This window comes from Eptesicus fuscus, chromosome 19, assembly GCF_027574615.1.
Source record: "Eptesicus fuscus isolate TK198812 chromosome 19, DD_ASM_mEF_20220401, whole genome shotgun sequence".
NCBI lineage: Eukaryota > Metazoa > Chordata > Mammalia > Chiroptera > Vespertilionidae > Eptesicus > Eptesicus fuscus.
The window spans coordinates 46,181,290-46,196,899 of NC_072491.1; the positions used below are offsets into that span (position 1 = coordinate 46,181,290).

Sequence of the window (15,610 nt, forward strand, 5' to 3'; positions counted from 1 at the left end):
CGTGAGCTCCAGGCCTGCCCGAGGGCGCGCGCCGCCTCCTGCCCAGCCCAGCCCCGGGGGTGTGCGCGCGCGCCCCAGCCGGCTCGGGACGCACCACCTGCGCTGGAGCGCGCGCTGCCCAGAGCATCCCCAGCGCTCGGGCCACCCCTAGCGCCCCCGCGGACCCAGCTCCACCTCTGCTCCCCCCACCCTCAGCCTCCCCCTCCGCTCTGGTGATTGCTCGCTGGCGGCAAGGCTCGAGTCGTCGCAGCCACCTCATTGCACAACCGGCTTCCCAACTGTTTACACAGCCCGGCCTGTGAGTGTGTGTGTATACAGCGTGAGTCACCGGGAGGTGGAGGAGGTGGAGGAAAAGGAGAAGGAGGAGTGCACTGGCCGGGATCGCTGCGGCGCACACGCTCACTCAGTCACTCTCTCCGAGCGCGTCTCGCTCGCTCACACACACGCCGGGAGCTCCGGACGCGCACACTCCCGAGCGCCGCGGAAAAGTTGATACGGCTCTCGCTCCGGACTTCTGGCGTTGGGAAGGGCATTTGACCTGCCTTCTGTCGAACCTGCGGAATCCTGTCCTCGCGGCTGGAAACCTCGAGAACGCCGGCCACCGAGACTGTCCGCAGCCTCGACAACAATAGCGGCGGCCGACCCCAGCGAGGCGCCCCGAGCCGGAGCCCGCGGGGATCTGGGGACCGGAGCCGGCCTCTGATCCCCGGACGCGTGGCCTGTGTGGTCCCCGCGTGCAACCGGAGCTCCCGGGAGCGGCTCTTGCTTTGCTCCCCGTGGGGGCCGAGCCCAGCTCCGTCTTAAGCTCCCCCTCGTGGGCTGGAATAAGTCGCAGCGCCTTCCCGCGCGGATCCCAGGACGTACAAAGCCGGGACCGTCCCGTCCCGGGATGCGGGTCGGTCCCGTGCGCTCTGCCATGAGTGGCGCCTCGCAGCCCCGCGGCCCGACCTTGCTGCTCCCGGCCGCCCGGGGCGCCCCGGCCAAGCGCCTACTGGACGCGGACGACGCCGCGGCCGTGGCGGCCAAGTGCCCGCGCCTTTCCGAGTGCTCCAGCCCCCCGGACTACCTCAGCCCCCCCGGCTCTCCCTGCAGTCCGCAGCCTCCTCCCGCCGCGCCCGGCTCCGGCGACGGCTCGGGGAGCTCGCCGGGGCCCAGCCGAATCGCCGACTACCTGCTGCTGCCCCTGACCGAGCGCGAGCATGTGTCCCGGGCGCTGTGCATCCACACGGGCCGCGAGCTGCGCTGCAAGGTAGGCTCCCGGGGGTTGGAGGGTAGGGGTTGGCGGGGGTGCGGGACTCGGTGGCGGGCAGTGGTGCTCGGGGCCTCTCCTGCCGGCTCCTGGGGGCTCGAAGTTGCCACCAACGCTTGAGCTTGGGGTCAGGCAGATAAGCGGCTTGAGCCAGGTAAGGGAGCGTTTGACCAGGTTCACCGTTTGGGGGATCGAGGGGTTTCCGATGGACTGATACCAGGGGGCCTCGGTGGTCAAGAGGAAGTGCAGTCAGTATTCAATTTGCTTTATTTCTCTAGTATTTCCTTAGCTCCCTGTGCAGCGCATGGCGTTCCATATAAGTTATGGAATTGAAATGGATTCCAGGGCCATGCCATTCCCCTTCTCTCACTCTCGCTCCCCCCGCCCCTTGTCCTGGAAGGACGCCCTGCTCCGGGTGCCTCCTTGGAGCTTGGAGCAGCCGGCAGCTCCCTCGCCCGGGTTTCCAGGCACCCGGGCTCAGCTGTCCGTGGGCTCCGGTCTTGGGAGAGTCCAGCTTGAACCCGCGGGGGGACAAGAACCCCGTTCTCCCCAGAGAGCAGCCAGGGCGGGGGAATTTGCCCGGAGTAGAAATATTGGAAAGCCCACACCGGCCAGGAAGGCTCGCTTCCATTCATGTCTTTATTTGCCGGCCAGGCTTTTTTTTTTTTTTTTTTTTTCTGTTTCTTTTTCTTTTTCCTGAACATAAGGGATTCCATCCAGGAGGAGGTACCACTCCTAGAAACTGGGTCCTCCAGCGCCCAGAGACGCAGACCCCTCCCACAGGCCACCCTTCGGGACCTCACACCCCGTCTCAGACATCCTGAGATCCCTCTGGGTTCTCCTTTTTTTTCACCCGAAGGATAGGGTCACCCCAGTTAAAGTCGCTCAGCTTTTCCGCAGCTCACCTGACCCACCCCTTCCTGGGTTTGCTGCTGCCACCTACTGTCCGACCAGAGTGAAATTTCACGGTCAAGCCCATTTAAAACGGGGGAGGGGTGTCTTTTCTTCTCGGTGGCCGGGGGGGCTAAGAGCTGTTTGGGGAAGAGTCCGAGTGAGCGATGGGTGGGGTGCAGCGGAGGGGGAGGCAGGGGCCAGCAGAGAGGTTTTCCTAGCTGGCGCCAGAGCAGCCAGGCCTCAGAGGCGGGGTGAGCCTGGCCATTGTGCAACCCCTTCCAGTTCCTCTGAGCAGATAATAGCTGAATCCAGATGGTGACAACCCGTGTGTCACCGTTTCCAGTTGAGTCCTAGGATGTGAGTAACTGAGCCAAACAAAAGGCTCTTACTGAGCCCAGCCAGCTTTTTGGTGGAGATACCACTCATTTCCTGGGTGCAGGTGGAGGTGGGAGTGGGGGGGGGGAGGGAGGGATAAACAAACAAATGAAACAAACTGTGGAGAGGATCCCATATCCCGCCTGCGAGCGTTTCCACTCAAGGCTGCTTACGCTCGAGCCAGACTGTAATGCAGGCAGGTTGCTTAAGGCTGCGTTGTCAGTCCTCTCTCTCCGAGTCCTCTGTTCCTTCTGACCGATGACGGCTCTGCCACAGTCCGTGCTCTCTCTGTGCTGAGCTCTTGGGCCCACAGGAGGCTGTGCATTTCCAGGGCCTGCTTTTCCGCTCCTGGACATCCCGGGGGGCACTTGGTGCAGCACTGCCTGCCAACAAGGACGGACCACGGGGGGCCGGGACTTGGGGGCTCAGCTCTCGGAGCTGATGGCCTCATGGAAGGGGGGAACTTACACAGAAAACTTTCCTTCCAAACCTTCCATATGGTAACCTGCTGGCTCTTTGCTAGCCCAGAGCCCTGGATGTTGCTGGGTTGGGGTGTTAGGAGTAGCCGGGGGTGCCTAAGGTGGGGCAGCAGAGATAAGGGGGATAAATGAATGGACCCTCCTGTCAACCAAAGCCCAAAGACTGATTGAGAACTGCAGCCCAGCCTGGGATTTTGGAGGTGGCCTCTGCTTTTTTTTTTTTTTTTGCCTCCTAAGTGGGTCACCTTCTCTCTGCAGGTCTTTCCCATAAAACACTACCAGGACAAAATCAGGCCTTACATCCAGCTGCCGTCACACAGGAACATCACCGGCATCGTGGAAGTGATCCTTGGGGAAACCAAGGCCTACGTCTTCTTCGAGAAGGACTTTGGGGACATGCACTCCTACGTGCGAAGCCGGAAGAGGCTGCGGGAAGAGGAGGCTTCCCGGCTCTTCAAGCAGATCGTCTCTGCCGTGGCCCACTGTCACCAGTCGGCCATCGTGTTGGGGGACCTGAAGCTTAGGAAATTCGTCTTCTCCACGGAGGAGAGGTGAGCAGCCTCCACAGCCCCTCCTGTGGCCTCTCGGAACCAGAACGAAGGTGCAGGCTGAGCAGTGGGTGCGGTGTGTCGGCTCAGAACCACACCGAAGGCTCAGGTGTCCCCGTTAGTTCCCAGAGTGCTCTCCGGAGGAGCCCTGGCCCAGGCTGGCTTACTCTGCACCCTTGTGCATGGGGCTTGGGGACACCTTGATGCTTTGTGGGATGTCATGTGATGGCAGGAAGCCCTCACCACTTCACCCCAGGATCAGGTTTATTCTCCATTGTTGTGAGAAAGGTCAGTTCTTCTGTCAACCTGCCCTTCACAACCTGGACTCCCAGAGGAAGTTTTCAAATCCTTGTTTTCACCAAGTGGGTTTTCTTTCTTTCTTTCTTCTTCTTCTTCTTCTTTTTTTTTTTTTTTTTGTATACCTGGAAGGTATCAGGAGCTAGCGAGACTGTCGCATTTGCAAAATTCTGCCCTCCTCCACACTGCATTCCTGTCCCATCTCACTCAGGCGTGGCCCCTAAAATTACTTTATATTCTCTGGTGACTTTTTGGACATCTTATTGGGTTATGTCTTTAGAAAATAGGTACACTGAATAATAAATGGAAGTTGGCTGGGATTGGTTGCTAAATATAGATTATGGCTTACCTCATAGAGGACAAGATGGACTTGATAAGAGAATAATGAGACCTTTAAGATTCAGAATTGAGGTTTCAGACAAGAGAATTCAGGAAGCCACAGGAGATAAAGCTTACCTGATTTTAAGAAGTGAGCCACATCCCTTGTGGAAAGATGAAAAGCAATATTGTTGTAGAATTGTGGAGGTGGTTGTGCGTTATTTGGTTGTAGCTATTCAGGTAAGGCTGATCCCAGCTGTGCTTTTTCACCCTGAGCTCCAAACCCTATGAAAAAGTACCGGTGAGCACGTGGTGCAATGGACAGATATTGTAATATAGAAACCCACACCTGAAACCTGTATGTTCAGGTTGACCAATGTCACATTAATACATTTAATAAATGAAAGAAAGAAAGAAAGAAGAAAGAAAGAAAGAAAGAAAGAAGAAAGAAAGAAAGAAAGAAAGAAAGAAAAGAAAAGGTACTGGGTTGAGTTACCAGAAAGCATGGCTTTATGTCTGACCTTGCAAGAATTATTGGAACATACCGATTAGCAAAGAAAAGCAAAGTGTTTGCAATGGAGAAGTTTCCAATTCCTGGCACATGCTCCTTTGACATGGTGATGTATTTTCTGAAACATGCCTTTCACACCTCTTTACCAGCTTTTGAAATCCGCATTGCACAGGCGAATGTCATGTGCATGGAGTTTGGCAACCCGAGGGTTAAGCAATGGCAGGCTGACGCTAGCGTGTAACCAGCACAGGTGCAGGGTTTTAGAGCAAAAGCAGCCAATCAGGGGCAGACAGTGCGGGTTGAGTCATATTTTCCGTTTACAGAACCAATGGGTATTTTACATAACGACGGGGAGGTCAGGCTGAGGACACACCGAAGTTAGCACACGCATACTACACTCCAGGGAACAGGAAGGCAGGAAGATTAAAAAAAAAAAAAAAAATCCAACCAGACCTTTGAGAGGAAAAGGAATTGACCCATTAGCCTGAACCAAATACTTGCGTCTAACTTCACAACAAGTGACTTACTGCAACGGGCTGTTTCTGAGAAGCAGAGAAGGGCACAGGCTGCCCCCAGATAGCAGAGGTTCCCCCGGGGGTCCGAGAGACCTGGGTGTCTGGATCCGCATAAGGAGGCCCCTGCAGCTTCAGAGAGGAGCCTTGGACTAAAGATTCTCAGATGTTAGTTGTCACCTGAACAGGTCAGCCCCCAGGCAGAGTCCATATGCTCAGGTGCTGCTGTACCATGTGGGTGCGTGTTTTAGGGCCCCTGCAAGCAGCTGCTTCTGTTTGCTCATATGGCCTCTCCGTCCAGGCTGAGCGCTCTTGGCAATTAAACACCTCCGAAAATGCCATGGGCCTTCCTTGCACCTTCCCCAGCACGTGACCGGTCCCTCTGTGTGTGTAGATCAGTGTAAGCAGGAGTGTTGACAACCCGTGGGCAACAGTAGTGACTCTGGGCTGTGTGTCCCGTGCTGCAAAGCGCAGGTCCGGTAGCTCTGGCCGTCGGTGGTGTGGTAAGGACAGGAGCAGCTTGTAGGATGCTCGGGCACTCCGTGAAGAATAGCATCTACTGCTCTTCTCCGCCAGCTTTTGTAGAAAATGTCAGCATTCCCTGGAGACCAGCTCCCACTCCTGCAGCGTGCACTTTGTGTGTTGTGCAAGCCCTACGAGGAGCTATCTCCTTAGCTCCAGCGTAACGAATAGTATTTGGGGCTTTGCATCATACGCTCCAGCCTAGGCGCTCTCGCCATACTTTGCAAACGTCTATTGCAGTTTGCGTTGGTTTGTGAAACCCGCGTCCTGGTGATGGCAGGACACTGCTCACTGGATGAAGGGGTAAATGGCATTCCTTGGGCCGTGGCAGGGAGTGCCCGTGGGCGCTGTGTGTGGGGAGGGCTTTGCTTTGCACAGCAGCTGACCCGGAAGTAATGGCTTGTTCCCTCTCCTGCAGAACCCAGCTCAGACTGGAGAGCCTGGAAGATACACACATAATCAAGGGGGAAGACGATGCTCTGTCAGACAAGCACGGCTGCCCTGCCTACGTGAGCCCCGAGATTCTGAACACCACGGGGACCTACTCCGGCAAGGCGGCGGACGTCTGGAGCCTCGGGGTGATGCTCTACACCCTCTTGGTGGGACGATACCCCTTCCATGACTCAGACCCCAGTGCCCTTTTCTCCAAAATCCGCCGTGGACAGTTCTGCATTCCTGACCACATCTCCCCCAAAGCCAGGTGCCTCATCCGCAGCCTCCTGAGGCGGGAGCCCTCGGAGAGACTCACCGCCCCGGAGATCTTACTCCACCCCTGGTTCGAGTCCGTCCTGGAACCTGGGTACGTCGACTCAGAAATGGGAACTTCAGACCAGATCGTCCCAGAGTACCAGGAGGACAGCGACGTTAGTTCCTTCTTCTGCTAATCCCAGAAACCTCAGAAACCTCAGAATTCTCACACATGGCATTTCCATTTCCAAAGATGGACAGGCCCTTCGACGCGGTGCCAGCCAGGCCTGCGATGGCGTAAAGACTGTCGCCCCCCGGACTGCTGTGTGGAGTGACGTGGTGGGTGTGAGCAGCGTGCACGCTGCCTGGCTGCCCTGCAACGCCGTTGCCCTTTCAGCGAGCCCTCGCCGACTACCCCTGTGTCAGATCCGGGGGTCTGCATCTCTTACCGGTGGCAAAGAGTATACATCCTACAGCACGTACCCAAGTGACATGAACAGAAGGGAGAGGAAGTGGATCGCACAATGGCATTTGGGGCAATAACCCACTTGGGGTGACAAGTAATTTGGGCCAATACACCTGCCATCTTTGAACTTGTCTTCGGTAGCTAGACTTTCGCTATCTCAGCTTCTCTGATTGGAGAGTTCTTTTTGGCGGGGGAGGGGGGAGTTTGGTTTAACACTCACCCTTCCTTCACACACATTTGGCAATGACTGCTCCGCTGTGGGGTGGACTGTTTTAGCACAGGAGCCTGCCTGCACCATGAACCCAGACTCTCTCCTCTGTTTCCTGCCAAGATCTCATTTGCACTAATGCCTTCTTTCTGACCTTGACTCATCTCCCACTTCACTCTAAAACAAGCATGTTAACCATGCGGCCCGCCGGCCACAAGTTTGACACGCTTGCTCTAAAAGCACCAGCTAACGGTGGAGAAGTGCCACAAGCGATTCGAACACCTGGCTCCGCCAGAACTCTGAGCTCAGAGGCACTGCAGATGGTTTTCAATGATTTGAGCACTTGGAAACCGTTAGATTTTTTTGGTTCCTCTCAAATATATGTTAACTATCTTTTACTTTTCCCCCAACACCATCTCAGGGTGGAGTGTTTTGTCTAAGAGGAGAAAGATACGGAGTCTCTCCACTCCTCTCTCCCAAGAGCAAACGTTAAACTTCAGAGAAAGTGAATTTTGGACGGTTCTCAGACCAAGTCCCAGAATTACACTTTAACCCCCTTTCCCTCCCCCTCCATGGATATGGTCTGCCCTTGGCATTGTGTGTGTCTGCAGTTTTGCATGATGGGTTGTTGATATTTCAAATGTGGTGTGGTTCATGAATACATCTGTATACTCCGCATCTGGAGGAAATAGCAAACCCCAAATCTTCAAAGTCGGGAGGGACTTTAGAAGTCATCTGGTCCTACTTCTCTTTCTGCCACCTCCCAATGCAGAAATCCCCCCTCCTGCTTCTTTTACAGCCGGGAATCCAAGTCTCTGTTTGAATGCTTCCAGAGATGGGAACTCACTCCCTAGAGCTTAACAGAGAAACTGCGACTTGCATTAAAAAACAAGTACAGATGAAATACCAGTCAGTGTCTTGGACAGGACTGAAATCAGGTGGTTAAACGGGTAAACCAAACATACTGTATCTTGAGAAATGGCACAAAAACAGGCAGTCATCTTTAAGGGCTACGCCTAGGCAAACTACTAACATGCATTGTTAAGAATGCCGTGTATACCTCATGTACTGTGTACTTTGTACATATATTTTACCTTTTATACATATGTTCGATATTTTTTGTTGTTGTTTTGGCTCTGAGGCTTGTTTTGTTGTCTGTGTCTGTCTGAATAACCTGCGTGTCTAAAACCACGTGAAATGTGAATGATTATTGGCAATATTACCTTGACAGAATCATGGGACTCGGAGAAGAGGGAGGACAGAGGCCTCTGTCGCACTAACGCTCTCGTGGTTGCTCGACTGTTGTATCTGTGATACATTACCCGGCTGAGGACTCTGGCCGGGCTGGCTGGGGCTTCTGCCCGGAAAGCTAGAAACACTAGATCCTTCCTGTACATGTGTATATATGTGAACAGTGAGACGGCTGTTTTTGACTTGTAGAGAAATTTTAATAAATCTGGTTTCGTAAGTTGGCGCTGTGAATGTCTTTTGAGTTCAGCCCGCCTCTGCCTTGTACAGTATCATGCCGGGGGATACAATATCTGGCCTCCAGGCTTAGGATCTCATGGGGGAAGCAGAAGTAAACAGATGATGATTATTAGCTAGGATTATTATGTACGACTTTTGGCAGGACCCATTCACTTTTTCCAACTGAAGTGGGCAAATTCATTTAATGGGTGAAGCCCATTGGGTGGAATCAGGTTGGCAAGGGCTATGGGTTGGATTTAGAAAGAGGTGCAAACATAAATAAGCCTTGAGCTGTAAGAATCCCTCTGGCTCTTGGTCTTTTTTTAGGTCAGAGACCCTTGGTAATTTGATGAGGGCTATGGACACGTCTCAGAAAAATGTATATATGCATCCCACAGGATTTTGCTGTAATTTCAGATGTCCACCTACATCTGAAGGCTTCCCAAGGCTTCCTGTTGAGAGGTGCCCTCTTCCCACCCACTAGACTTCATTTAAATGGCTAATTGAGGCATTTCCTTTTTTTCTATAAACATGGAAGAAAAAAACATGTTGAATCACAAAAGTAGAGAAAGAAACGATTTTGACTTCATTAGGTTTATAGCTTTACTATTACCTCAGAATCTGTTCTAAAGTCAATTAGCATCTAGAGTGATTTTAATAACACTTTATATTGTAAAGTAACAAATACATAGAAAAAATGTACATCTAAGTGTATAGTTCTGAATTTTAACAAATTGAACACACTGGCATAACGAGCTGCCAGGTCAAGAAAACAAAATAGGCCTCGATGGTTTGGCTCCGTGGATAGAGCATCAGCTTGAGGACTGAAGAGTGTCCCCGGTTTGATTCTGGGTAAGGGCACGTACCTCAGTTGCAGGCTCAATCCCTGGCCCGGGTTGGGGTGCATGAAGGAGGCAACCAATCCATGTGTCTCTCACATCAATATTTCTCTCTGTCTCTCCCCTTCCCTTCCATTCTCTTTAAAAAAATCCATGGAAAAATGTCCTTGGGTGAGGATTAACAAAAAATAAAAATAAAACATTTTAAAAAAACAAAACAGCACCCGAGCCCCTTCTGCCCCTTCTAGTGGCTGCCTGACACCTCCTCCAAGGGTGCCCACCGTGGTACAGAATTTTCTCTCAAGTTTTAATGTGAAAATTGGAATAGGGGCTAAGCCATCCAGTCTGGGCTCCACTGGAGAGGCCTAGGGAAGTTACCGATGACACACTCCCCTTTTCGAGGACTCAGGCTGAGGTCACCAGGAAAGCAGACCTATGACACCGAAGTCAGTGCCACTCAGGCCTCATGACTCAGGAACGTAAGGAAAGAAGTGGAAAAGGCACATCAGGATAACGTCGGGAAGGCCAAAGGCCTGCGTACGCTTAGAAACGAAGAAGCTGGGGTTGGTCTAGGGCCGTGGTCGACAAACTCATTAGTCAACGGAGCCAAATATCAACAGTACAACGATTGAAGTTTCTTTTGAGAGCCAAATTTTTTAAACTTAAACTTCTTCTAACGCCACTTCTTCAAAATAGACTCGCCCAGGCGAGTGGAAGAGCCACACTCAAGGGGCCAAAGAGCCGCATGTGGCTCGCGAGCCGCAGTTTGCCGACCACGGGTCTAGGGCAGCGATTTTCAACCCTTTTCATCTCCCGGTACATAAACTAATTATTAAAATCCTGTGGCACACCCCAAAATATATATTTTTGCTGATCTGACCAAAACAATAGGTATAAATTTTGATTCATCCACACCAGACGGCTATGGTGCTGGCTGTGGCCATTATTTTATTTGACAATCTGAGGGAAAGGAGGCCAGTGCCCTGACAAAATAGTCAAGTATTTAAAAATTAGTCATGTTTTCAAAATTCTTACGACACACCAATGTGCCGTGGCACACCGGTTGAAAATCACTGGTCTGGGGCCATCCCATGCATAGGATCCTTAAACCCCAAAGTGGGTGGGGCAGGCCTCAATCTCAGAACATACATTACAGGGTGTCCCTGCTCCAAGGAACCCAGATGAGGCTCGGCATGGCTCCTTGGGCACACAGCCGGCTAATAGGGCTAATACTTTGGACTTCACCGAGCTTTTTCATCTAAGGATTTCAAAACACTTTGCAAGCAATTAAGGTTACAACACCTCTTTGTACTGTTGTTACATGCACCTAATGGGGAGAAATATGGGTCAGGATTGGCTGGTATGACATGTGATGCCACAAATCCATAAATTTAATCTCTTCGAAGACTGGAACAAATCTGGGGCAATCGCAACCACTTACATTTAGAAGATCGGAAGGAAAATGTTGAGCGCTGGCTACAAAACTGATCCCTTTTATTTTCTCTTGTGGCCTCCATGTACTCATCACCAGAGTAAACTATGCAAGAAATTTCTCACCTTTTTATTCATAGTGTATTTTCTAGAAGTTTTCCCTCCTTTCCCCTCGACACCCTCCCAACAGTTGAGTGAAACAGGCAAGTCCAATATTACTTGCTCCATTTTATAGATGAGAGAATGGAGGCTCAAGTGTTTTTCAGTAGCCACTCAGGAATACACAGCTCAGAACTGGGCCATGAACTTGGGTCTTTGGACTCCTCGCCCAATGTTGTTTCTCTCTCTGCACAGCACCGCACCAAATCTCCTGGTGAAACTGACGATTGGAGGGCAGAGCAGGAGGATGGGCGAGCAGTCTAGATAGCTGTTTTGCTATAGCATTGAAAAAAATTTTTAATTTTTTTTTTAAATTTTAGAGAGACAGGAAGGGAGGGAGAGAGAGAGAGAGAGAGACAGGAGAGAGAGAGAAACATCGCTTTGTTGTTCCACCCACCTATGCATTCATTGGTTGATTCTTGTATATGCCCTGACCAGGGATTGATCCCGCAAACGGACAATGCTCTAAGCCAGTGATTCTCAACCTTCCTAATGCCACAACCCTTTAACATAGTTCCTCATGTTGTGGTGACCCCCCAACCATAAAATTATTTTCATTGCTACTTCATAACTAATTTTGCTACTGTTATGAATCGTAATGTAAATATCTGTGTTTTCCGATGGTCTTAGGCGACCCTGCTAGCGGTTCTCAACCTGTGGGTCGCAGCCCACATGTTGAGAGCCACTGCTGTTAGAGCCTAAGACTGAGTCTAAGCAATTGAGCTGCCTGGCCAGGGCTTGCTACAGCTTTTGTAATTGCTTGTGTGCTTAGCCTCATTTCCACCATCTACATGGCAGCCTCAATGGGCAGAGGCTTCTGCTCTGAATATCAAAGTCCAGTTCAAGGAAATTCCAGTGCTTTGAAGGAAAAGCATCTGGAATGACTTCACTAGGGACGAGGCAGAGGAAGAGACTTACAATGACACACTTTTTCGGTAGAATGGCACAGTGGGATTGGGGAGGCGGTGTATCACTATACCCCAAAGGTGTATGGGAATAACCAAGAAAGGACAGACTCATTAGATGTGGTCACAGATGCACGAGTTTCCCACTAAGGGAGCAGCTCATGGAGAGGTTGGTTGATCCTGGAAACCCCAATAGTGGATTGATCTGCTTCGGACCTCTCTTTGGCGTTGCCAGTGCCTTATACCGTTCATTCATCTAGGTGTGATGTGTCTGGGGCTTAGAGTGGACTTGGTGCTTGCATCTGCCGAAGCTAGTATCCCACCATTGCCACAGACAGTCTCCCTCTCCTTGCACGTCTGTCTGTGGGCACTGGGCTCAGCGAGTTGTTACGTTGCTGAACTGAACTATTCCACCAGAAACCAGGGCTGCCTGAGAACGTGCCGGTGAAACTGGATGCTCCTTCTGTCTGGCCGGGTCTCGGCCCCTTACAGTGCGGGCCTTCTGCTCGCTTCCCCTGGGCAGCTCATACCAACAGAGTCCACCTTAATGAAGGCATGGCGTGGTGTGTGTGTGGGGGGGGTGGGGGGGAAGCCAGCTACTTTACAATGGCCATTTTTATTGTTTTTTGGAGTAATATTTTCTCCCCACCCCCAGTTGTTTTTAATTAATTAATTTTTTGTGGATATATTGTTTTATCTTGAAAATCCATTTTATTTACCCATATAGTTGTTTTTTTTATTTTTTTAAAATATATGTTTATTGATTTCAGAGAGAGGAAGGGAGAGGGAGAGAGAGAGATAGAAACATCAATGATGAGAGAGAATCATTGATCGGCTGCCTCCTGCACACCCCTATTGGGGATCGAGCCCACAATCCAGGCATGTGCCCTTGACCGGAATCGAACCTGGGACCCTTCAGTCCACAGGCCAACGCTCTATCCACTGAGCCAAACCAGCTAGGGCCCCACAGAGTTGTTTTTTAATACAACTACAATTTATATGCATTGCTCTGCCTGATTCCATGCGAGGAGGCGTGGCCTCGGTTTGAAGAGGAAGGCATGGGGGGGTGGGCGGGGCTCAGGTGCACTCCACACAGATTTCTCATCCAGGTTCCATGTCAAGAAGAGGTTGTCTGGTCTCTGGGAGGTGAAGAACCGCCTCATCCGCTCCTGGGGGTCTACAGGAGGGCTCCTCACCTTTGCCTGAGCCGGGCCGCTGCTCCGTGGCCGGGAAGCAGGTAAGCCACGCTCCCGGTGTTGTGGATGGGAAGCCACACCTGAGAGAGGGGTGAGCACAGCCCATGGCTTTCCTGAGGGCCCAACACCAGCGCCTTCCTCACGTCGTCACTGGGGAAGGGGTTCTGTGGATGACATTTCACAACTGGAGTTTCACCCCGAGCACACAGCAGGTCTGGGACACACTGCTGGGCGGCCCGCGCCTGGGAGCCAGGAAATAAATAATTAGAATAACAACCACGATGGGAACCCTCAGGTGTTGAGTATTTAGTAATTGCCCAACACCACGTTAGCACTTTACAAGCGCATGAGCGCGGTCTCTTCATTCCCCCAGGCCTATAGGAAGATCTTCTCATGTGTCCCATTTTACAGGTGAGCACATGGGAGCCCTTGCTCAGGTCACACAGCTAATCAATAGGATCTGAACATGGGCAGTTACACTTTAAGAGTATGCTCTTAACATGCGAGCAGTCTGCTGCCCCACTTCGGCATGCGTTCCCCCTTTATATTTTACTACCACACCTGAAGTCCTGTCGTGTCGGTGTACCCTGACTTCTCTTGAGGGGACACACTTGATGTTGGACACTTTGCAGGGCTGGCAGTAAAGAGGAAAGAGCTCGAACCTCGGGGTTAGAGAGGCCTGGTCTCAAATCCCAGCTCCAGGACCGCCCCACCTCCTTGCAATGATCAGGGGAATGGGAGGCTGCTGCTGTGAGGGCTGCGTGAAGTAGTGCGTGCCCAGGGCCCAGCCCAAGGTGCCATGGCGCCTGCTCCAAATTCAGGCAAACCCCTGAGTGGAAAGAACCCAGGCTGTGAAGTCAGACCAACCGGGCCTGGGAGCCCAGTCTGGCTCCTTATTTGCTCTGTGACCTTAGGTAAATTGCAAATCTGACCCCTGATGACCTCATCCATGAAATGGGTACGTCGTGAGAAGGGTTTGCAGGGCTGCCTCGTGTAGGGTTGCGGTGCTTGGCAGCGAAGCGGGCCGTGGGCGGGACTGGGAGAAAACACGCGAAGGGCCTGGCCTGGGGCTGCAGGCGGGATGAGCGCACCTGTCCTCATGTACACAGCTCCCCCTCCTTTGTCTTCCCCATGGGTCTCCCCTTCTTGCTGACAAGCCTGCTGAGTCAGAGAGCTGACCGTTCTGGAGGGGAGGGCCAGAGGAGGGAGCCGGGCCGCTCAGGGAGGTGAGCCCCCCCTCACCTGCTCTGTGGGGTTGTGGTGGGAGCTGGGGGCTGCTGACCTTGATCTTAGCCAGTTCAGGGGAGCATCCAGCGGTCTGGCTTCTGAGACCTCCTCCAGCTGGCTGCCTCCTCCAATGTCTCAGAAACACCTAGACCAGTGGTCGGCAAACGGCGGCTCGCGAGCCACATGCGGCTCTTGGGCCCCTTGAGTGTGGCTCTTCCACAAAATACCACGGCCTGGGCGAGTCTATTTTGAAGAAGTGGCGTTAGAAGACATTTAAGTTTTAAAAATTTGGCTCTCCAAAGAAATTTCAATCGTCGTACTGTTGATATTTGGCTCTGTTGACTAATGAGTTTGCCGACCACTGCCCTAGGGGACGGGGGCCTTGAAGTCGCATGTCACAGATACCACCTCGGTTCCCAAAGCAGAGGCCTCCCTGGAACCCCACAAGGCGGGCAGGGGTTTGAACCATGAACACACAGGTTCTGCTGAGGTAGAGACAGCTGAGTCCCGACCAGCAGGGTGACCGGGTGAGGAGCCCGGAGTGTCGAAGGCCAGCGTTTGAAGAGTGGCTCCAGTACTTGGCGCCGAGGGAACGAAGCGCCCCCAGCCTCAGTTGCCTTCTCTGTGAAATGGGTTAGTACGGACTCCCACCTCCTGAGACTGTGCAATTTAAATACGACCACACCTGTAAAACAGTCCCCAGTGCCTGCCATCTACAAAATGCTCCACAGATGTGGGCTGCCCATACCCGAGGCCAACGATGGCCGAAAGCAATGCCAGGCCATTACAAAACATTGCTAAAGTGCGTCTCACTAGTGTGTGGGGGGAGGGTCTTGTTGAGATGCAGATTCTACTCATCAGGGTGGGCGGTGGGGCCTGAGAGTCTGCATTTCCAATCGTCTCCTGGACGATTCGACGCTGCTGGCCCTTCAACCACAAGTAGAGCAACCCAATTCAGAGGCCTGTTAGGTCTCAGTTAAGATGAGCTAATTCCTCAACACAGGAGCATTGTTTACATCCAGGACAGGGGAGTGGAGAGGAATTAGTATGGAGCAGCTGTTTAACATGGGGCATGTTGGACGAATTGTGTCTTGGAATCCTCACAGCATCTCTGAGGGATGTTAACCCCATTGTACAGATGAGGAAACTGAGCCTCAGAGGTCACAAAGCTTAGTAAAGGGAGGGGCTGGGATACAGATTTGGGTCTTCTTGCCTCTAGTCCCTGCACCTTTCTGTGTACCTCCCAGGCAACAGCAGGAAAGAGGATCCAGACAAGCCACCTCCTCCCTCCGGACCTCAGTTTCCCTGTGGGCAAAATGA

The 15,610-nt window shown here is 52.3% G+C and overlaps 1 protein-coding gene and 1 pseudogene across 1 annotated transcript; both read left to right on the forward strand.

Annotated features, from left to right (window-relative positions):
* Positions 1 to 354: 354 nt before the first annotated feature.
* On the forward strand, positions 355 to 8,536 carry TRIB1 (tribbles pseudokinase 1). Its single transcript, XM_008143270.3, has 3 exons — positions 355 to 1,249; positions 3,256 to 3,548; positions 6,124 to 8,536. Exons 1-3 carry the CDS (start codon positions 890 to 892, stop codon positions 6,587 to 6,589), a joined length of 1,119 nt encoding a protein of 372 aa, XP_008141492.1. The 5' UTR covers positions 355 to 889; the 3' UTR covers positions 6,590 to 8,536.
* Positions 8,537 to 9,838: 1,302 nt separating this feature from the next.
* On the forward strand, positions 9,839 to 12,415 carry LOC103287697 (claudin domain-containing protein 1-like; annotated as a pseudogene).
* The last annotated feature ends 3,195 nt before the right edge of the window (positions 12,416 to 15,610 follow it).